This window comes from Amphiura filiformis, chromosome 14 (genome assembly GCF_039555335.1).
Source record: "Amphiura filiformis chromosome 14, Afil_fr2py, whole genome shotgun sequence".
NCBI classification, from domain to species: Eukaryota; Metazoa; Echinodermata; class Ophiuroidea; order Amphilepidida; family Amphiuridae; genus Amphiura; species Amphiura filiformis.
Genome location: NC_092641.1, coordinates 52,216,384 through 52,241,437, shown reverse-complemented (window position 1 = coordinate 52,241,437; position 25,054 = coordinate 52,216,384). Strand labels below are relative to the sequence as shown.

At 35.2% G+C, this 25,054-nt stretch overlaps 1 protein-coding gene across 4 annotated transcripts in view; it reads right to left on the bottom strand.

The window, feature by feature from the left end:
* Positions 1 to 2,024: 2,024 nt before the first annotated feature.
* The window catches only part of LOC140170285 (uncharacterized), an 81,780-nt gene continuing 58,750 nt past the window's right edge, over positions 2,025 to 25,054 (bottom strand). For all 4 annotated transcript variants that reach the window (XM_072193652.1, XM_072193653.1, XM_072193654.1 and 1 more), the window contains exons 2-4: positions 12,380 to 12,588; positions 7,665 to 7,751; positions 2,025 to 5,545 (exon numbers count right to left, since the gene is read on the bottom strand). In XM_072193652.1, the coding sequence (XP_072049753.1) occupies positions 5,541 to 5,545; positions 7,665 to 7,751; positions 12,380 to 12,569 (282 nt within the window). In that variant the 5' untranslated portion in view covers positions 12,570 to 12,588 and the 3' untranslated portion in view covers positions 2,025 to 5,540. The remainder of the gene's footprint in view (positions 5,546 to 7,664; positions 7,752 to 12,379; positions 12,589 to 25,054) is intronic.

Below are 25,054 nucleotides of genomic sequence, written 5' to 3'. Positions count from 1 at the left end.
AAACAGTCATAATTGGCGGTCATTGAACCCACCACTTGAACAGAATTTAGCCAAAGCAAACAAAGACAAGAGCTATAAAGAATTCTATAGACATCTAAGGTAGAAGCTTAATATCCTCTTCAACAATAGGATTATTGATTGGCTATCAAAATGAGATACTTGTCGAAGCAATTTGAGGTACCGATGAATACGACCTTCGTGAACACTTTATAATGTAACTCAAAATACAATTTAGGACATTTACGGCTCATTCGTGCTGTACGGTCACAAATGAGGTGTCATAATGCGAGGAAAAAATTTCTGCTTCGAATGCATATCCCAAATTTGGCACCGTTTTTGAGTAATAGTCTTTCATTAAGGGAGGTGTTATGAGCGAACCGTGGTTTGGATTCCAGAGGGAGGGTGCCTGTAAGAGGCACAGCCATCAGAAAATTAATAACTGAGATCGCGCGCCAAATAAACTTACTGCAGTAATTTTCCAAGTCTTTAAAAAAAATAGACATAGGTGGGAATCGAACCCGGCACCTTCCGGTTCTGAATCAACAGATAGTATCACTAAGCCAACTTCCTATCTGCAATAAAACCTGTGATATTAATTCTTGATAATGTTTAACGGAAAAATCAATACTAATGTACGATGTCATTCAAACTCTAATAGAAGTCCCACAACTAAAGTAGCAATCGATAAATCTGCTCACTCAATCATCAAATAAAAAAAAAAAAAAATAAATAAATAAATAAATAAATAAAATTAAATAAATAAAAATAAAATAAATAATTAATTAATTAATTAATTAATTAATTAATGTGTCCGTTCTCTCGAGCCCCAAAACATCATTAAATAAATATATAATATAAATATAAATAAATAAATAAATAAATGAATAAATAAATAAATAAATAAATAAATAAATAAATAAATAAATAAATAAATAAATAAATAAATAAATAAATAATACAAAAGAAATTATAAATTAGTTTTTCTAGGACCTACGCTGGAAAAATAAATCAGCGCATAAGAAAAAGAAACAGCCGCTCGGATTCGAACAAGCGACACTGAGAACAGCAACTAAGAAACCACAATGCCTTAGACCACTCGGCCATAGAAGCACACAGTCTATTCCATGTCAAAAATATATATTAACCTTTAACGTTGCGCAATATTGGCACATGACACGGGCACATGTCTGTGGGTAAAGATACTGCATGATAGAAAGGCGTGCAAAAGATCTATACCTGAAGTTAATGGTCATTGACATGTAACCAATTTTTGTGTATACCAGCTTCACTCAACCTATACAAAGAAGTATATTATTAGGCGTTGACGCAATCATGAATGCGGGAAGTATAAAACCATAGTCGCCACTCGTGCACTTGTTTCAGTCCACAGGTATTCCGGAAACAGCATTCAACCTCGAATTCAGAGGTCGATTTTGGGTTGTTACATGCAAATACAAACTAATTATATCATGAAAAAACCCACCAAGAGGACTACGATACTTATTCAGAGCCAATCTACATTCTGTTATTTACAAAAGCCGACGGTCAAAGTAAAATTATAAAAGGAGCAAGACCAGATATCAACGTTAAATCACGGTAAGCCTAAAATCGCATCGAAAACGCAAAAATGCAGTCACAAAATTGATAATATTACTAAATCACCACAACGAATTGTAACGTAGGTATGCAGAAAAGAGTTGTATTAGCAATAACAAAGTATGTGCAAAAAGATTTGTCTTTGGCATGTCGCTTTTTTGAAATATCGCCAAAAATATGAAATTTTGGAAAAACGCCCCAAAATTTAAAACAAACACGAACCTTCCTTCCAAAATAAATATATATTAGCACTCGGCGGCCCAGTCACTACCTGTCGCTGTGATTTGGGGTAACTCGTTGCTTCCCTTCTCCAGATACCTGTTCTTCAAGGTCGCTCATACCCCAGCCCTTAAGGGGGGTAATTACATTTTGGTATATGTTTATGTCATAATAATATAAAAACGACAAACAGGACAAGATTCATTAAATAAGATGTAACTTAAGAGAATTTTATTGCTCTAAACTTTTAACATCCATAATAGTTTTGATGTGTACAAACAAAAACAAATATCTGCTGACAAAAACGATTATACAGGTATTACAATAATACGGGAACAACATTTTATAAATTGAGATTATTATGTCTAATCAGATCGTATCACATAGTCATATACTGAGATATGGTTGTCAGAACTCTACATTGTTGAACAGCTGCTTAAGTATGAACCCATATTGGACAAACTTTAATAATAACACCTCAACTGTTCGGTAAAAAATATTCCATTCGAAAATGAATTTTCAAGATAAGATGACAACAAAGATAGCATTTAAACATATGCATAGCTTTGTTTGTAAAACTAAGTACGGCTTTATCACATGTTTAAATTAGTTTAATTATGTATAAGTCAAAATAATGTTGGGTAAAATCTTTGTGTCGGGAATTTTTACCTAATTGTTGATTCGTCATAGTTGATCCAATGTGGGGTTTAAATAATACAACCGTTATGCTACATACTACTTTTAAGGTGGGTGGTCAGATTTTTTCATATTCTGTTTTCAATCATTACATTGAGCATGTTGAGAACTACCATTAAAACAATCTCTTTTGAGTAATTGAATATATGAATACAAAACTCACCCAAGACCATACTTTGGCCAAATTGAGTTAAAGCATGGGAAATTGTTGCTTATACATAGGCCTATCATAATTATGTATAAAAGTTGAACCCAAATCCGCCCTCTGCGTGCGTCTGTTGAGCATGTGAAATCCAACATGGTCTATATACCCAGCTTGTATGATATTTCTCTCAAAGTCACTTTCGATGGCCTTGGGTGGGTTTTGCATTCATGTATTCAATTGCTAGGATAGTATAGATGAGTTGACCTCAATGTTTATCAACAAAGGCAAGGGACTGGTATATCGATATGCTTGAGTGAACCCCCTGCAACCACGGCACTGTTCAATAGCCTCATTGTGATGTAGCGGGAGTTTTAAAAACACGAGCCCTAAACGAAATATGATGCGCGCGCATACTGCCAGGCAAAAAACAAAGAAATTTGTCATGATGCGTGCGCATACTACCAGGCATTGACGTCAGAAGTCAACTCATCTATAGGTTGAGTTGAAATGATCTGTACCCAGATTAACAAAATTATAAATATGCTTAGCAAGTTGATGTGCAAATCTAATACAATTTGCAATATGAACAACACTGATATGTTGTCTATTGTATGTGAAAGTGTTATCAATGAATCTCATTTAGTTGCAAAACAAAATCAATTGTGAACATGGCGCCCCGAAAACTAAGTTACACACTGATATTCAATAGATCCACTGTCTTTTCATTACGACCTTTGCAAATTCTGTACGATACATGAAAGCAATTTTAATATTCTTTTGTGTAAAAATAACATGATTAAGCACCATGTGGTGCGTATAGTTCTTACAGTGTGGGACATTTGAATACTTTAATGTTCTTACCGTAACTTGCGTAATTAACCACCCGTATTACTATCGAATATTACTATAATGGGTTTTTTTTTTAATTTCTTTTAAACTCATACGTCTTTTTCACAGTATTTATGCCCTCATCATAAAAATCTTTGTACATTATGGATGAGCAATTCTCATCTAATTCGCCAGAAACACCTATTTCTTAAATTAAGTTAATTTGAGAGTAAATAATTTGATAGCCTAAACATCACACCCCGTTTCTACCAGGAGTGATTTCTTTAAGATTCAATCTTAAAAATAGATGTGATAGTAATATCACAATTCCTAATTATTCCATGTACTGGGCTATTACCGTATTTGTAATATGCCATACTCCTGTGGAAGATTTAAGAAAAGTCTTCCACAGAGGGAGTATGTTTTTCAAATGGAATGGCTTGGGTTAATTATTTTGAAACTCATACTCCCCCTGATTATTGCTTACCCGTACCTTCCACAGCTGAAATGACTATTTTAAATTGGAGTTACAATTGTTTATTTTATTTGAAACCCTCTATGGAAGATTTTAGCTTAAAATAGCGTAATCTTCTAGAGGGGAGGGTGGATTTCAACTGGTATAGCCCAATGTGTTATATCTTCGGGATTTGGTTTTAATTTGCCATTGTTAATCAAGCAAGTGTAATATATACCTATTTGGGAATTCTCACTATCTAGTAGTCACATGGAGGGTGTTACATTATGATTGCACACCTATCATTAACTTGGTGACAGAAGAAAGTGTGATGTCGTTATCAGATTAAGTGAACGTATCAAAAATCAACTTATTTATTTTTAAAGTCAAGTTGCAGCAACAATTAAAAACAACTTGTCATAACCAAGTCATCTTTAGACCCTGTACTGTGATAAATCGCAACATATTGGGGATTCATCATTCCATGTGACCCAATTATTTTTAGAAGTCTTCATGACATGTTATTATTTAATGTTCAATATCATTATCATCAACAGAAAACAAATACATATATCAATATGAATACTTATGGTTATGATATCCTGGTTGCATTTAAGAGTTTTACATGCAAGAAGAGCTGCTACGACTGTCTATTTAGAGAGCATGAAACACGTAAATACAATGCCATTCACATTCACATTCAGCATCAGGCTATAAGACCTCTTAAACAATCAGTCCTATTATACCAACGTTTATCTTAAAAGTACTAAAGGGTGGCTTCAAACCTCAACCGCCCGGTTGCCCGCTGGTTCCGCCTAGTTCAGTCCAGTTGGAGCCGGTTTCTATTGTTCTAAAAGAATGGAACGCGGTTCAACCGCCGTCAACCACCGGTCAAATTTTGAAACCGACCCTAACTTATTCAATCTATCCTTGATTACCAACAGTAAACATTTACAACCAATTGCCTAATCAGATCAGGCACATGTCACATCCAGGAAAGCTGGACTGCTGAGTCCCCAGTTGCGTCATATATTGCCTTGACTGTATGACGAATTGGTACAGCAATCCCAGAGACATTGAGCTATTCCAGTTGAAATCCATACACCCCTATGGAAGACATGACCTTAATCTCCCACACAGGGAGTATGCATTTTATTCATTTGAAATTCCCACTCCCTGTACGGGACCTTAATGTCATTAATTCCATAGGGGGTGTATGGATTTCAACTGAAATAGCCCACTGAAAGAATTTCTTTAGGAACTATAACGGTGTCAAACAAAAGCTGAAGACCTGTAGCCTACAGCTGAATTTATACTACATCGCAGAGCGATCGCGATTGAGCGATTGGGTTTTAGTCAATGAAGTTTCTTGCGTTGAGAAAGGGGGGGGGGCTACCTTGTTGGTCAAATACCAATCGCTCGTTGCTCAGCGAATGAAGGTAGCTCGTCTTAAGGGTTGTTCCTTATGTAGTTGTAGTCTTTGCAATTCAAAAAGAGTTGTCCCACAAAACAAAAGAATTAACAGAACACTGATCCAAACAAAATAGCTATTGTTTAAAAAAGTCAATGTTACATCTTCTTCTTCTCAGAGAGCTTGCTCACTTAACCTGCAATGATATATTCGAAAAGAGAATAGAATATTTAATTTAAAAAGAATTAACATATCTAATATATCAAAGAATATGCCTGCATTAAAGGGCTTTTGAAAGATTTACCCTAGTTTGGAACTAGGGTAAATTTTTTTAAACTTTTTGCACAAAACACGAATGATTAGGTTTTACCCATTATACTTTTTATATCATCGAATTTAATTTTGTTGTTTAGGAAATACGGCGTTTATCCCAAAAATTCATGAATTTTGTTTGCTGATGATTAAAGGCTTATTCAGTGATCACAGCGAAATGTTAAAAAGTATATAAATTGCTTAAGGGTAGATTCAGTATTGTTGGTCGAAGCAGCCAAAAAATCGATTTTCATTATCTAAATCAATATATTTTTGAAAAATAACACTTTGATGTTTTGCAAAAGTTTATTCTACAAAAAAATATGGTCCTGTGTCACAAACTGGTTTACCTTTGTGTTACATAGTAAAAAAATGAAATGTTTCACACATTTTACCTACACGTCTCATTTGAAGTGGTTCATTCTCCTGAGCATTTTGATACTTTTTTGTGGAAATCGGTGCAAAAACAATCACAAAGTAGGGGATATTTAACCCCACCTCTTTTTTCCACATTTACAATCATTATGAGCAAGTATTAGTCTTTTAAATGACTTTCTGTATTTATTTACTTGCTTTAGATGTCTGAGAGTTCATTCAGACATTTTTTTACTAGATTCAAATTTTTAATGGGGGTTTTAGATCAAATTTACGATATGAATCCCTCCCCTAATCCACCTCCCCCTAATCCACAACCACCCTTGGCACATTTCATGCCAAACGTCATAAGAAAATAATTAAACATTATTTAAAAATAGGATAAAACATGAGTAATATAGAATAAATTAGCCTCAATTTAAGACCTAGTTGAATCTTCTAAGTGAAGGAATACTCAAGAGACAGTGTTTTGAAATCCAAGCTGCACATCAAAATGTAACAAAGCCACCTTTTTGGGTACCCCAGTATATGACGCAGGATCATACACTTTGAAAACTTGCTTGATTTATTGTTGTTAATGAGTTATGTACGTTTTACAAAAGTGTTGTTGTTTCAGCCCTCTTTACAACATAACTCAAGAACCACATGACCTACAAATGTATATCTGTGATATTTGAATTCTTCTACAAACTCGCTATGCAATGAGCAATGCATTTTGCCAAAGCTCAATACCATTCGCAAGATGTTGTGAACTACCAAATCGCAACAGTTTAAAATAGTTGCTAATCTTAAAAGTGAAGGATAAGTTTATCATTAGGTACTTTTGAAGTTTTGGCAAAATTAAAAATTACGTGAGAGATGTTTGTACTTATTTTGGTATCACAAGATGAAAGGGACTCATAGCTATACAGTGCTACCAAATATAGCAGGATGATGTTTAAAGGCATAATGTACGATCTTATGATATAAAATCTATAATGTTTACACATTTCCCACCTTACACCTAATGAAATCAGCCAAACTCGTTGTGTTTGTAGGTCATGGTCAACAAGAGAATTTTAACATAAGGTCATTTTACGTCCGCCATAGAACTCCATGTTATACGATCAAAATAGCCAGTGTTTTTTGTTTTTGTTTTTTTGTTGTTGTTGTTGTTATTTCAGCTTAAATGAACAGAACCCCTTCCCGGCAGTTATTACTTATATTTTTCAGTATTTTGAGAAATCGTACATTGTGGCTCTAATATAGAGAAGGAATTAGTGTTGCGTTGCAACACTAAATCAACAGTTGCAACAACAATAACCCCTTTGTAATTCGCATTACTAATTTTTTCTCAGTATGACGATAATTAACACGTCTGTAAGATATAAAGAAATATGCTTTAATGGATTAAAACCGTTATAATTTTGGCTATGAAAATGGGACAATGATTCTTTTGAATGCCGTAAGATGGGGAAAGCAATTTTAGCGTCATCATTTGTGTGAAGAACAAAATCCATCCTCAGGCAGATTATAATTGCATAACCTTTCAATATACGATATGCAGCTTAATAGTAACACACTAAAAGGATAAATACGTTCATTATCGTACGTTAATTATGCTTTCAGAATAAAGTACATTGACCTACCGTTACATCTGTAGTAGTATCCTACCGAGTACTTTGGTTTGGTTGTATCACACATGCACCTGGCGCGGTATTTGTGATGTATACATCCTGAAAAAAAAATGTAAAGAAACCCGTGGTGTGTAAAAGTTTATCAAAATGATCGTAATTATGTCTATGCAGATGGGGAAATAAACACATAACAAACAATAAGTAGATACATTCCCGTTTTTCTGGAAAACTACAAGTGCAAGGACGTAGCCTGGATTCATTTTGGAGGGCGGATTTTTTTTCATTAAAATGGTCGCCGTATGAGGCCTCTAAAAGTGCAGAATATAATATATTGGGGTTCTATTGCGTATTAACTATGTTTTTGCTGCATAATAATTGAGTTGTGATCTTTGATCAAAGGTCTAGTTACTTTACATGTTTATTTGAAACAATTATACAAGAAACGAAAATATGTAGGAGACTTTTTATGTCTCTTCTGAAGTTACATGGTAGTTGGCTATAGTTTCATTATACTTCATTTGACTGTATGTAGCTAGACCTGTACCAGGATAGTTAAATAAATTATTGGAAGAAAACCTGAAACCCATGCGTTAGAATGAATATAATGGCCGATGCTGGTACCTCATCTCTCCTATGGAAGTGACCTATCGTTTTGCCATTTTCCCTATGAACTTTCACCCTCCTGGCCAGGGGCGTCACAAGCGGGTGGACAGGGTGGACGAAGTTTCATTTCAAAAATAAAAATAAGGGGGAAAAGTAAAAGAAAGAAAGAAAGATGTTAAAAGGGCATCGCACTGCTCCTTGTCCATGGGCCAGGGGTTCTTCCTATACCCCTTTCTCTAACTGTACATTCACTATGATGGTAACTTTACCATTTGGTTGACAAAATGGGTTCTAAATACCCTATCTTCCGACAATAACCTCAAATCGGCACTTCAATAACACCGGTTTGTAATGATGTTTACCACTTGGTATTTTATGTTCCGACTTTTAAAACATATAAAAGATCCAGGGTGAATGTATGCAAACTGAATTATAATTTGAACGCAAATAGTTTTACAAAAACTAAAGCATTGGCGCTTAAATCAAATAGCATTGTCACTTTGCCGATGGCGCAAAGAGTTACCAGTACTTACCATGTTCAAAAGTGGGTAGTATATTTCAAACGGTCTTTATCAAAGCAGTGCTACGATTTACATTATTAGATATACTTAGATGATCATGCCCATGCAATGATTAGATATAAATGTTAAATCAATTGTTATAGTATTTAAAAGTTTAATGGTTTTATTTTTCAATCCATTAAATGTAAATGATGATAAGGATATGGATTGTCTTCAAACTTACATACAATTTCAAATATTGTCCCCTTTATGCATCTATGTGAGAAAACGAGAACATTTTCAGCGTAAAAGTGAATAATTAGCACAATTACCAAGCCAATACGTTGGTACGCATGAATTGCATTGTGGTCCGGCATCCAGAAACAACACTCCCGTCGAGTGCTTCGCCATACCACTACGCCCATCATTCTTGTGACAAAATATCTAATTCTTTTTATTTTAATTTGACCCTGATACATTTCCTTTTAATTTTGTATATTATCATCATGCACATTTTACACTTTTCTTTTATTTTAGGATTTGTTTTAATGAAAAAATTATATTTTAAATTTATTTCTAATTATTTAATTTTATAGTGGGGGCATTTTTTCTCATATTTTGTTTCATATTCCTCGTATCATACTTAACAAGATAAGGTCTTGTTTTGTATTTAATTCATCCCATGTATTTCTTTATTTTTGTTTTAAGCGTTTATCATTATAGCGCCCTCATTATTTCGGACCTATTTCCGTTCGTGCGAATTAGTATGGGAGTAAAACGGCTCTTATTCACGGGTTCATTTTTTCCTACCCAGAATGTCGAAGGTGGCTACCAATATAGCCTGTTTGTTTCTTGATTTCTCCGAAAATACATCAAATTGGATCGTCAAATTTCAGGATGGTAATGAGAAAAATATAATCTATTAAATGATACCAAAAATTCATCAACAATGCGAAAAATCGGGGGGATGATGCTGTCGATCGGGTCACGGACCTTTAAGGTCCAATAGAACACTATTAGAATAATTAATGTGAATAATGACACAGTCGTCCGTGAATAATACATTCTCAAACATAGACTCATAAATTCCAAATAAAACATTTTGCAGCTCGAATATTTTGCAAGGCTATGAGGGGAAAATACAAGTTTTCCTCTGGCACCACAAAATCAATTACACTACCATTTTAGGGGCTTTGTCCCTTTAAGAAAGTGACACTTTTGTTTGCGATGTATTGTTGAGATATCTGCGGTACGTGTATTTGCATACTGCAACTTTATCCATGAAGCAGTTGTTTTGCACACCTGCTAGCTTCTGTTGCGTTGTTTATCGTCTACATACCGCACAACAACAAAACTTGGGAAGCCAGATTTCCTCATTAAAGCAAAAAATTGAAAATGAGAGGAATATCTTTTTTATTTTAATTAGTCATCATATGGCATGTTGCTGATTGATTAATGTTTGCATAAATGTAATAGGTAAGAAAGCTGTCACAAACATTGCAATGTATTTTTGTCATCATCATGAAGAGTATCATGTAGGGAGTATAATATGTGTTTGTTTATTCATTTAAATCCTGAAAACAAGTCTATTAAACGCACAAAAACCTGAAAGGTAAAGCTTTTATTTTGCTTTGAAACAGGTGTTACGATCTGTGATTTAATCCTTTTCAGGATCTGTGATTTAACATAGCTGTAATTGAAGATGTAGGTTCCGAGGCTCCGTGCGCAGACGTGCTTAGGGAGACTGGCAGTTTATATACCAAAGGGCAGGGTTGTCTGATCTGTCATGGTCGTGGTCCTGCGTCACCATTATCGGACATTTCACCCTTTGAATATACTTCCGGGATCATCGAAGTAGCGCTATATGCGCACATAAAGCTTATACAAATTATATTGTGGTGTTGTTATTGTTGTTTTTTGAACAAACTTCTGGTGGTTACTTTTTGACCATTATTATGGGTCAATTTAACAACCATATCAAGGGTTTATGGGTCTAAACCCTCGATATAGTGTATTATCCCCTCTAATTTATTATCCCCCTCTAATTTTCCCTCTCTAATTTATTTTTCCCTTCCCTTCTTTTTTTGGCTTTGGTGGGGCGGTCTTAGAGGTGCCTGGCACCTGTTCGCTCCAGCCATTCGCTGGACTTTTTAAAACAAATATTGTTCCTTTCATAATATTGTGTAATTTTTGATGTAACTTATGTGTAATATTATATATTTTTTGTAATTCTGTGCCAGTGATAAAGTGTAATAAATAAATAAATAAATAAATAAATAAATAAATAAATAAATAAATAAATAAATAAATAAATAAATAAATAAATAAATAAATAAATTAATTAATTAATTAATTAATTAATTAATTAATTAATTAATTAATTAATTAATTAATTAATTAATTAATTAATTAATTACAATTTTTCCCCAGGGGTGGTGTGGTGTGAAATACTCTCTGTATTGACCAGCATTCTCGTGGAAGCCTTCTGTTCTAAGGTGCTATGGATAACTAATGCCAAAGGAAAGGTTTGTCTTAACTTTCTTTGGCCAAAAAACCCCACTTTTTTCCGTTTTTGAGGGTTTTTATTGGTGGATAGTCGAAAAAGGCTTTAAAAAAAGAAAGAAATGCAATAAATGCATTTTTTAAACCAGTTACCTAAACTGAGACAAACTTTTTTTTGCCTAATTAGCCCTAACCTGGTTGTTTACCAATTATCTTTAATCATTGACCTTCTAAAAGCTACACAAATATATTGAAATAATAGAAGAAAAGAAACTGTCGAAATTAAAGTCAGAATCAGCTCAATATATACGAAATAAAACCTTTCAATATCTGAAGTATGAAGATTCAGATCCGCCCTCGTTCTCTCCTCGTCTGTCTATAATACAATTTACTCAATGTTTTACGTGCTTCAATCCACAGACAACTTATTTTTTCCAGTCATACCATTACTTACATGATATTATCTTCGTGATGTTTTCACTGTTGAGTCTATTTTCATTGAATTAGTGTCGCGTCTTACACACCTATATAACACCGCGACTCCTCTTGACGCTATACATGAAATTACTTTCAAATTACAAGTATTTGAATGTCTGTTACATTTAGTCAATGCCCCTGGTGTTGTTGTACATGCCGCCTTTATTGCATATCTTCAAAATTATTCTATACAAAATTGCTTTGTAGTTTATTACGATTCACGCCGAAAGTAGTTATCCTTTTCTTAATTCTTAATAAGTGGGCGTTGTTAAATTAATTTCATTGGTCCCTGGTTGTAGTCTATGAGGCGATATACAGCAGTGGCAGCGTCGTCAAGGAACACGCTTGTCAACGCGCGATATGCAGCGAGTTGTAGCCATTTGCTTAATGCGTAATACTCGCACGCAATCACAGTGCTCGCAACTTAAGTTGGAAACAAGTTTCGTTCATGACGGTAACTTCATTGTTGCTATATAAAAGTTTATATATAGTTTTTAGTTAGCAAGACCCTAACCTTAACCCTAAACTCTAATCCTAATCCTAACCTTAACCGTAATCCTAACCCTTATCTTAACCTTTAACCCTTTCAGAACAGTAATGATCTTTCGCACAACGGGCTGTTCCCAGATTAATACATATACTTACTTTGGTACTTGCTTCCCGCATTTCTTTTCCTGTATAAGAGGTCAAACAAATTCTTTCTTGAGTCGTAGTCGGCTCCGTTAGGCCACAGTAAATCATCTTGCCATTCTTCGTCGTCTGTGTATGCTACAGCTAATAGAAGTAATGATGATAGTACTACGGCTAAGACTAATAAAGTTGTTTGTGATGTCATATTCCTTTGTTATGTCTGCCTGTTAAAATACAACATGAAACGTAAAAAAGTTTACATTATTTTATGTTTAAAGACCTCCAATAAGCAGTAACAGTATTGATGTTGAGGGGATGGTACAGCATCGTTGCAGCTGAAGGTTCTACCTTCATGTAAACAATAAGGTTTGATTTTATGGTGTAGGGTTTGAATTAGGATTAGGGTTTAGAGTTAGGGTAACGAATAGTGTAAGGGTTGGGTTGAATGATTTATTACCGCCTTTTTCATTAGCAAAAACGATGATGAAAAATGATTGAATTTCATACTTAAGCCTGGAGTGTTATAGCGTAATAGTCCAGTCAATCTAAACAAATTAGTAGTGTCACCCACCACTAATTGCAACAGAATTGTTTTCACTTTTATACATTTTAGAGATGTCCCCTGAACATCATACCAAAAATATACTAAAATATACTTGGTGGAAAGGTAGTTTTTGGCGGGAAAAGGTCATACAGGGGACAAATTTCAAAACTGCTCTAATCTTATTAAAACTATACCAAAGCATTCCTCTACTCTTAAGGATTCAGAAAAAGTATAGTTTGTCATATCTGTGATGTATCATTCTCAAGTTATAAGCAAAAAGGTCAAAGGTCAAATTTTGGGCTCCACGTGGGTCAACTTCGAAAAAATGCTCCGATCTCCTTAAAAATGGTCTCAATGTGTTCGTCCTTTAAAAACACTCAAAAATAAGAAAAGTTTGCCATATCTTGGACGTTTCGTTACCTAGGTAGCAGGGTAAAAGAGGTCATTGACCATTGACCTCTATTGACCCCGACCTAGTTTTCGATGTTACGCATTTAATTAAACAACCCAAACAGTGCAAATATTCTTTAAATGAATTATGTTTGCAAGCCGAACAATTTGAGACCATTTTGGTTAAAATCAGACAATTTTTAGTTTTTTGACCTCTGTTGAACCCAACATTTGACCTTTGACCTTTTCGGTTATAACTCAAGAACCGTACATCACAGATATGGCAAACTATATGTTTTATGAATCCTTATGACTAGAGGAATAATTTGGTATAGTTTTTAAAATGATTGGAGCGATTTTGAAATTTGACCCCTGTATGACCTTTTCCCGCCAAAAACTACCTTTCCACCAAGTATATTTTAGTATACTTTTTGTATGCTGTTCAGGGGACATCTCTGACATTTGTAGCGGTGAAAAAAATTCTGTTGCAATTAGTGGTGAGTCAAAACCCACTTTGACTGGACTATAAGGAGGTTGTTATAAACGCCTGAACAAAAGTTTGGAAAGTTTTTTTTCAAGCATCTACATATCATATTATTTGTGACATGTCCATATCGTATTGTATATCAATGGTCAGCTAATTTATTACCCTTTATAATGACATCCTGTGCCAACTTGTCTGAAACGAAAGGTTTTCAACCAATGTGTACTACCAGCCATGACCTATGGAGCTGAAACATGGTCACTTACTAAGAGGATGGAGCAAAAACTGAAAACTGCACAGCATAGCATGGAAAGATGTATGCTGGGCTACACCAAAAGGGACAGGAAAACAGTGGCATGGATCAGGAGCCAAACAGAAGTTACAGACATAATCCACACAATAAAGATGAAGAAGTGGCATTGGGCTGGCCATCTTGCAAGATCAACAGATAATAGATGGACAAAGAATGTCACAGAATGGAGGCCTTGGCTGGGCTCAAGACACCAAGGGAGACAGAAAGTCAGATGGAGGGATGAGAAAGTTTCATAGTCACCCTTTTCACGGCTAAGTACGCCGAGTTTGTGAATGTAGTAAGGTCTCAAACAGAATGTGCCAAATTAACCATTATTCTGTGCAGCAAGCTGCAATCCCATACCTTCGCAAACTGGGGTCTAATGTAATCCTCCAAGATGACAATGCTCGCCCCACAGAGCCAGGCTAATCAACGACTATCTACAGTACACTTGTGAGACCAGCTGGGTCGTGCTGTGCGTGCCAGAGTATCCAGTGCAACCACATTAAGATTGGTCTTAACCCTGTAATTATGGAAAATTTCGGGCCTCATAACTGCTAAATTGTTGTTTTTTGTTTTGTTTTTGTTACGTCTTACGAAAAAGAAGTGGGCCAAAAACATTTTTTTTGTATTTTGGGACAAAAATGAGCATTTTGGCCCAAATTTGACCTCACAGATGGATTTATCAAGTCTTTGCCATTCAAAATATGTATACTTTAGACCAACAATTTAGCAGTTATGAGGCCCGAAAGTTTCCATAGTTCCATGGTTAAGACCAACCTTAAATGATCTAAGACAAATCGTGGTTTAAGAATGGAATGCCATCACACAGCAACGCGTGACCAGGCTGATGAACAGCATGAAGATGGGGTAACAGGTACATGTGGTTGCATATGGTTTTACATCCACTATTGACGGGGTGACTAGTGATATTTGAGCACAGAACAATGGTCAATTTGGCACATTCTGTTTGAGCCCCCATTTTATTCGTAAGACATGTAATTAACATAAATTAGCTGTTCATTGATATGCAAGACGATATAAACATGTCAAAATAATCTGAGATAAAGATACTTGAAAAGACTTCCCAAATTTTTGTTAATATGCAGATGTGGCGGGAAGTACGATAGCCGGAAATGAGGCGTGAACGAGTCACTGAATGATTTTGCTATGACGGAAGCGGACATATTAAATTTACAGATTGGAGGTTGGAAGATCTAACTTAAAGAGCACACCTTTAGATAAGATTAGAATAGTATTGGTTTATATAAAGGTGGAAATTAAAGAACATGTATGTTAATGTAAATATGGCAGTTATCTCTTAAATGATCCCTAGCATCCTCTTTTTATAACATTTTTCAATAGATATCCACTAAAAAGTGTATTCCCAAAATTTCAGTTGATTCCGATTTTCCGAGTTATTTATGATTATGTGTATTTCACTGCTCCTGTAATTTCGTGATAGTTCTAGTGTACCAGAACGTAAATCAAATTTCACGATATTTTTGCTGAATGAATTAATCTGCAAGAAATATTTTGTACATAAGCATTATGTAGCCAGTGGTTTCCAGTTGAAAATCTCAACTTTTTTTAGAAAAGTGGGGGATGATGCTCTGAATCACGAAATGCCCTTTTAACAGATAGCTTATACTTATCTGGGTCCGGAGAATGAAAGTAGGGTGAGTAAATAGCTATGACTGGATTGGGTGGAGAGTTGCATATTTGAGGACAGGATTGGACTTGGGATGAATATGCGTAAAACATGTGCGAGGTATATTAGAAGGACCGATTTGCAGATACAGAAACGGTAGAGATACTGTGACTGGGATTGAATGTAATTATAATTATTGGTGTTTCAAAATTTCGCGCACCCCGCGTGCAATTGCTACTCCCTAAATGCATACCGAGTTAGAGAGTGAAATGGAGGACAAGCCCTTTTTGAGTGGAAAATTTGACTCTAAAAGGATTGAAATAAGTAGTATGTATACTCTAAAAAGAGTGGATATAGTCTAAAGAAAATGTACATTTTTCACTCAAAAACGGGTTGTCCTTCGTTCAACTCCTTGAAAGAGTGAAAATTCAATCTTTTCTGTGAAAATTCACTCTTTTACATTTAGAGAGTACCTGAATTGGTGACGGGCGCCATTATGTATTCTTATCCCCGGGCGCCATATCCCCAAACTATGTCACTGTCTCTCCCCCACTCTTTCACCTGATACCATAATCAACATTTTGATTAGGTACAGTGGCTGGATAATTAAAGTTGCTAGTGTTAATCAGGTCATACACCTTCAACAAGCACTGGCATAACAAACAGAATAAACAATGACGTTCATCGGAAATAGTGATAATACAACATTAAATAACCTACATGTAGCTATAAAATAATAAAGATAAATATAACATAAATATGTGATGAAAATGATACGGACTGTTAATTAAGTAGCGCCCAATTGCACAGCAACTCTGTCGAATGAAAACAAAGAAAATTCTTAAAAGGTAAATTACTCTGCAGATACGAATGATCGCTTTATGATTTGTTCCGCAACATTAGGTGATACAAAGTATTACAGTAAGATAACAAATACGGCAATATGAATTATTCTTTTTTTTTTTTTTTTTTCTTTTTTTGGTAATAATAATAATGGATTATTTACTGGAGGACACTTTTCACATTTCAAAATCACCGAGCTATTTCATTATTGTATTAAGCTCGAAGTCAAGTAATATGATATCCAACAATTATCCATGTTAGAATAGTGATCAATTTTTACCCATTCACACTTCGTTCAAATTTGGTACCGAAACTGCCATGTTTACATGTGTACCTCCAGCGCCCAACAAATTTCGATTCAAAGTTCGCAGTTGTTTGCATTCTACGTGTAAAGCGTTGAACCAAACATATGCGCCCAGGCTTAAAACGACATACACATATAGAGGAATCCAAATTCACGCATTCCTACACCTGACTAGCAGCCTTTAGTTGGGTAGCCGTCGGCTCCAATGCACTCAAAATGTGAAATGATTAGACAAAAGAAAGATTAAAGTTTACAACACAATACAGTTCCCTTCGACAAAACTCACAGCGGGTCTATTCGCTGTTGAAGTGACATAATAATCGGATTAGCTACAGTATTTATGCATTGATGTACTTTGAAACAAAAGGACTATGTATGAATAGATGCGACGGGATTACCTGCGGAATTATCTCCATTATATGTATTATTAGCTATTATTCTATTAACCCTCCTCGTCCTTGCATCTTCTCTAGGTGTTAGGCGGCTTTTATTTGCACAATTGGACGCTCAAAACACCAGGTTGGTGCTAGCGGCTACCCAAAGATGTCCGACCAAATCCTGACCATGACTTGGCTCCTTGGATTCGTCTATAAGCCACACAAATGAAAATCGTAGGCATTCTGGTCAATTCCTCTCCCATTGGTAGCTGATCTCTTAAAGAAGAAATAGGGTAAATTTGTACATGCTACTGTGTGTACCCATGCCTACATATAATGGAAATGCAACATAATCTGCAGTAATTGGAAATCTAGAAAGCATCTTCAACTCCATATATTTTGTCTGCTAGTACCTGCTGTGCAAACCTGACTACCTTTGTTGATAGAAAATATTTTTGTCATCAAATAAAACTATTGTAAAGATGTACAATTATCCTCTATTGATTTTACAATATTGACCCTCAGAGCAAAATCGTGTGCAAAAATCAGACAATAATTAGGTTGAGCGGTTTAAGAAATACTGGCTTTTAAGGCCCCTGATAAATTTTGTGATTAATTTAGCATTTTTCTCTAAAAATAACTGCACACTGGTGACAAAAGTTATGTATATTGTAAGGGCAAGGAATCCAATTAATTCACTGAAATTTCAGTGATTTAAGACAAGTGGTTCGTCATATATGCTAAGAAATGATGTACATTCCAACGGTACCTCTTTTCTTATCATACATAACGTACCGCTTGTCTTGAGTCACTGAAATTACAGTATAGCAACTGGATTTCTTGCCCATATAATATACATAGTTTTTGTTACCAGTGTATTATTATTTTTTGAGAAAAACGAAAAAATAGTCACAGATTTATCAAGGGGTGTAGTTCCATCTTAAAGACTAAAATTGGCACATAATAGCACCCTCATTTTGGTGAAAATCACACATATTTACCTTATTTAAGTTAAATTTATGACAAAACCAGAATTTTCCTAAATATGAGGGTAAAAATTTTGTGAATCTTTAGAAGGCCGTATCTCGCAACGGATGTTCCGATTCAAGAGATCCAAAAGGTCATTGTTAATGTTTTTGCAGAAGGAACAATCCTAACAGGGAAAGGGTGTCAGTTACTCTTGATCTGTGTTGTGGTCCAACTGCTTTGGGTGTTTTTAATAGGTTTAATATGGTGGGGAGGTTGGGTGACAGGTTTGGGACTGTGTTTAGGAATGGGTTGCACTGAGAGTTTTGTGCATGCAATATCTGGAGTGGAAATTGTTGGATTTAGCAAGGACAGTTTTTACTTTTTTCTTGGGGTAGGGAAGTGGGGAGATTACAGGATGTTTGTGAATGAAAGTTATGCAATTATTGTTTTTGTCCGTTTTAATTCAGTTTTAAGATTTTAATAAGGTTTCCTATTCTAATAATGTATATGTTTGATGTGATCATTTATTAATATTTCTAACAAAACATTACAACATTTTAATTCTATACTTGTACAATACCAACAACTATCACACGAACTTTAACTTAAATTGTATTTTCTTCATCAAATTTTTCACAAGTTTTATTCTATAACTGTATATTTGTGAGAAAATTGAAGGCGGTATTTACATATATTTTAAAATTTAATTTAGCCCAATAATGTAAGTTGTTCCTTTCATTTGATGATAAAAAGTAGTTTGAAAATGTCTTTGCTATATGTTACTTATCTTTATGTCTACCATTTGTAAAGATACCAACTAGATTTAAGATAAATAGCGCCATCAATGTTCAGCTTTGCTTAAAATGAATACAGTTCTACATGCCATCAAACAATCACGTATCTTTAATGACTTTAATTGTGCTTTGGTTGTAAATCACCATTTTGGCTGCCATTTTGTACCATAAACATACCTAAAATATAAACGTTGTCTAAGGGCATAGCACGATTGGAACACCGCCGTGTATGAACCCACAACCTTAGCCCTTGAGCCCGTACAGATAATAGGCTACCATGCCCTAATAATAATATCAAATGATTTACCAAATAGTTAAATTTTCCGTCGAAAAGCTAGAAAAGTCAAAGATTTTTGTTTGTCAAGGACAATTACGTTTCAGATTTCTTCACATTCGATTTTTTTGAAAAATCTGGCAAGAATCGAAATCATTCCATATTATGTTTCTAGCCATGACATCATCGCATTGAAAGTTACCTGCCTCCATATCTTGTATAGGGCCTATTACTAACAAAAATCCAGTGCAATATCATGTGACACAGGGTGAATATTGACTTTAACCCATAACACAATTTATAATTCATATTTACTCACTGCTTAAAGTACGATGATCTGGAATCAATAACAGTCTCAACCCATAAACAACCTTGCCCATACTTTAAATGGCTGTTCACATGGGGTTTTTTTTAAACAGACCAATCTGGTTCTGTTAATGGACCTACCTTTCCGTAATACTTCTACAAATTCCTCGAATCCTTACCAACTCAAGTTTTTAACTCGTTTATCGACCTTTGCACACACCATTTTGTGGCTTTGTGTGGCCTCATTTTCAAAACATTAATTGATCTAGACGTTACAAACTTATCAGGTTATTTTGCATATACGTTTTAATTTTCTTTTAGTTCAGGTGTTGCTCTAATTGTTACTTGAATAACGTGTACACATATCAAACATGTTTACTAAATTGTTTGTGCTTGGATGCGGTACTTGGACACGTGACATCATTTTACTGTCATTGTTATGTGACGTGATCAAATAGTAAATTTTCGCAGTACGATCACAGCACAAAGTATACGGTACTTTAGTGCTGCAAATATTCACTTCATTTGATTACGTAACATAAAATGACGTCATAATGATGTCACGCAACGCATTCACGTTAACAGCGTCCAAGGTCGAAAAACGAGTTCTGGCTGTTTTGATCAAATTAATTATAATTAAACACCGTGCGGATCATGACCCTTTTGATGGAACGGAAAACAGTTATCCTATACAGCAACACATGATCTGCTGACCAGATGGAATCCCAGGAAGTAGTGTATGATGACCATATCAGGTCTATATTGGTCATCACGATGCCTCGATTTGTGTAAAATGCATCCGAAACGGAAAGTAGTGAAAGTTGACTGCCCTACTATAATACTCAATCCATATGATATTCATCCGATCTATTAACGGTAGTACGTGCCAATAAACATGGTATGTCCATATTATTGTACAATATCACATGTTCGGAAAAATGCCAGAAAATCCTGATGTATTCACTGCGGAATCGAATAAGCAGTTTAGGTAATTAAACACAGAATGATGTACTCCAAAGGACGGAATAATCAATATTCCGTGTTTTTAGCATGTTTATCTAATTCAATCTACAAATAAACAATGTTTGTCAGACTATTTTCTTCCATCTACATAAGCGAGGTTTTTGAACAAAATTACCTTCAGTTATTAGCCTGTATATACATATTGTTTAAAAACATAAGTACAAGCGTAATTTATCACAGCGCGGGTCTTCAACAGATGGTTTCGTCTGTGCAATATTTGAAGCGTGTGTTCATAGAGACTTTTGTTTGTCCTCTGGGTGAGAAGGTTGCCCATCATTGTATTTACGCGAATTGTAAGACGTGGTCTGGAGTAACAAGTCCAAAGTCACGCATATAACTCATTTGAGCACCCAAATGAGTATGGAGGTATGATTTATGACGACCATGAGCACTTGTTTTGATTGTCTGGTTTGATGGCAAACCTAGGACTAAAAGATCACGCTTGTGTTTAAATCGGACTTCTTTGATATTAGATATTAGGTGGTTAAGTCATTGCAGTAGTAACACTGAATTGTGACAATTATTACAGTTTAAGGGGGTACTACACCCCTGGCCAATTTTGTGCCTATTTTTGCATTTTTCTCAAAAATTATAGCACATTGGTGACAATTAAGATATTGTTATGTGCGCCCCAAAATTATTCCATAATAATCATTAAAAGTTATATGTTTTGTAATCAAACATTAATTTTCACTTGTTTTGATATTTATCTCCTTTTGTTTGTGCTTGGAATATTCTAGAAGGTTAATGATTAAAGTGATCAAGAAATTCATATATCTAGTAATGTGGAGAAAGTTCTAGCAACAATTAGATCATACTAATAATCATGATTACTTGATTACCACAGTAGTAGTAAAATGCTGGCACTGTGCCAAAAATCAGTGTACAGTGTCTGATTGGTTTGTGTTGAGGTAATGTGCTATTTTTAGAACTATGTGTACAGAGTAATTGATCTGATTGGCTTGTGGTGATTTCATGCTCTATTTTGGGAATTGAGGTAATGTAATATGCCATATATGGGATGATTGAATGCTGTAATATGCAGATTATTCTAGAATAGGTAGAATTAGATAAAAGCCTGGAGGTTGAATGATCGAGGAAGCAGTCTTGAGGTGTAAGAGGAAACTCTGTGAAACTTATGTTAGCCAGTATTGGTACAAAGTTACCATTGAAGTCTTCAAACTTCGGTTCGCGGTTCTTGTGTGTGTGTGTTGGAGAGAATTCTTTACGCCAAAGGCGGTAGTGAAAGCCAATAGTGCTTTATTGTTTGTCGACTCAAAAAAGTGACAGACTGAAGTATCTCCATCACCGAACTGTGATATTTTGCTGGACTAGCATAGAGTGTTATCTGTCTGTCAAGTGGAGCAGAAAGCTTGCTCAAGAGATCTCCGAGAGAGGAGCTTAAGGTCAACATAGAAGACCATTTGGAGAACACTAGCAGAGTAGCTAGGGTAGTGGAAGTATAGTCATCAGGACTTTGGACTGAGATTGTGGTAGATAGGATCGCGGACATTGCCGGATCTTGGATCAAGAACTGAGACCATCAACAGAATCTCATCAGAAAGCCAGCCAATCAAGATCTCCAGGCTTAGTTAAGTAACCATAGCATAAAGAAATCTTTATCATAATCTTACATAATTTTTTGTAATATTGTATAAGGATTGATTGATAGCCATACTGCACTAATTAATAAATAATCATAAGTGTTTTAAGTAACAAACAGTGTGTTGGTGTGTTTGGTGTTGCGTGAACCCGAAGCAGGTGATTTTGGCCTGGGTCATTTTGGTGACCATAACAATATGCATGTTGTAGGGGCAAGGACTACAACTATTGCTCTGAAAATTCAGCAACTCAAGGCAAGTAGTTATCGATTTATTGATCAAATACTGGTTTCCCTCATTTTTGACTGCAACTCCACATTTGCTGTATGTGCCGAAATAAAATTTCCAGTGCAGTAGTTGTAGTCCTTGCCCCTATAATATACACATCTTACTTGTCACCAATGCGCTATCATTATTGAGAAAAATGCACAAATAGGCACAAAATTGGACAGGGGTGTAGTACCCCTTTAAACAAAATTGAAATACATTAATATACATATCAAAATATATCAAAAGCACCGAAGATTTATACATAAAAATATTTAAACATTCAAAGAGTAATAATCATGTATCAATAATTAAAATATACACACATAAACTGGTACTACAAATGTTAAATAGTTTTAAAATGACACGAATCAAATAAAATGGCAAAGCGACAAACATAATGTTTAGTTTTCAACATGATCGCGTATCGCTGCTGTTTGCTATATCATATAATAGTCATAAAATAACATTACAGTCTATGTTTACGATAAAAATAAACAAGAATGTTAATAAAAATTTTCTACAAATGATTTTCACATTTCCGTCCTGTCTTATAATTATTTGTTCCCTCCTCCTAAAACTCATCTTCATCAACGCAATCATGAATGGGCTATTCCAGTTGAAATCCATACACCCGCTGTGGACTTGATTTCAATCTTCCCACAGGATAAAGATTTCAATTGCAGTTACCTATTCAGGTGACCCCATTCAATATTCATACTCCCAATGTGGACGATTTTGGTCATGTGTTCCACAGGGGGTGTATGGAGTTCCATTAGAATAGATCAATCATAATTGTATATTCTTATTCTCGTGTTTGCCTTCCGCTAGCATAATTACATTTCCTTAGCATTAAAGGGACATTCAGATAGTTTTGAATTTAAATATTTGTACAAATGTGTTCTACGGCGATCCTACATACTAGACGCTATAGACGAATCCATTTCACGTATTCCTACACCTCAATGGCAGACATTGGCGGGACCTGCAATGTAAAATAATGACAGCTTGGCGGGGATTTTAAACTGCATTCCATCACCCGTGTTACACGAAGAGAAAGAATGATGAAATTTTACAACGTAATACAATATAATGTCGATTTTAAGGGACTTTTATCCACCCAATTGGACAGTGACAACACCCGTTTGGTGCGGCTGGACCCCAGTAACGGCCGAATGAATTCTGACTATCACTTACAGAGACAGAACTATTGTTTGCCGACTACAAGTGTTCATTTGTACTCATGATTAAGTGAACCAAGGCGCTACCAGAGAACCTAAAAAGAGGGTGGTGCACACCGACATCGCCTGGCTAATAATTATTTGGTGCAGCAGAGACATTAAAATGAATACACGGGATCGATACACGTGAATTGCTATGCACGATTTTGATATCAGACGAAAATCTTCGGATACTGCTTTAGAAAATGATGAATATCTCCCGTAAATGAATTTTTCTCAAGAAACCAGATGTGGTCTCATACACTTGAAAATACGTGTTGAACAGATATGATAGTCGTTAGCGTGCGCTTTGAAAATTGGCCGTGCGCTTTGAACTCAAAATTTAACAAAACTCTTAATTTTATATTGCGTTGGTCCTATATGGACTACAACGCGCAGCAGAGTATAACGGCACTCACTCAAGTGGAGACCATAACCATTGACCGCAATGTCGTATACAAGCTTGCTCACACAGCGAGAAATCAATTACCCCGTCTATTGTCAGTAGCGTTAGTCAGTTCACTTCGCTAATTATGCATCTCATAACAGTTAGCATCCTGGACAACCGATTCTTTTGTTATGCAAGGCTCACTCAGTCATTTAATGAGGCTATACAAACGATCGAATTTGGTGTTGAAATGAGCTAAATTTTTAGTTACACCTTTTAGATGTAAAATTAATTTTCTCGGCCAAATGAAAAGCAATCATTTTCATTTTTTCAGTAAATGTCAGGAAAAATTGTAGTGCTTGATACTGTATTTTTTTTCAAATTCTAGTGTTAAACTTAGGCGTGAAATTTAGTCATTTAGTGTAAGATTTTCTAGTTTGATAGGCTTAAACTCTGCCCCGCGAGCCTTTTTTGGATCAACCTTTAGCTTTTCAAAGTAAGATAGTTCGCTAATGAAGGATTTTTCCCAACTTTCTAACGCACATCACCGTGAGCAATATATCATAGTTTTGTCAGAATTTGCGTTTTCATTTCACCATTTTTACTGCCGGCTGACCATTATTCAAAATCAACGCGTGAAATCTAAGGCTAATACTAGCATTGTGGATCGATATCCCAGTGTTTAATAGGAATACCGGCATGGCTACAGTGTTGATAGAACTTCAATATAGCAAAGAAATTCCCAGGCCTATAGCGCTCCTACTGATCATGTTTAACCAGAACACTCAATTGGGGATTTGGGCTACCAAATCGCTGGTCGGGCAATTTGCTTTCAATGGAAGAAAATTGACCTGGATAAACAACAATGGAAATATCGACTATTTCTGCTGGTTGCTCTCGAGATAAAAGTACTGAATTTGACATTTTCGGAGCATGAAGGGGAAAAGGGTAAAACAAAAACGG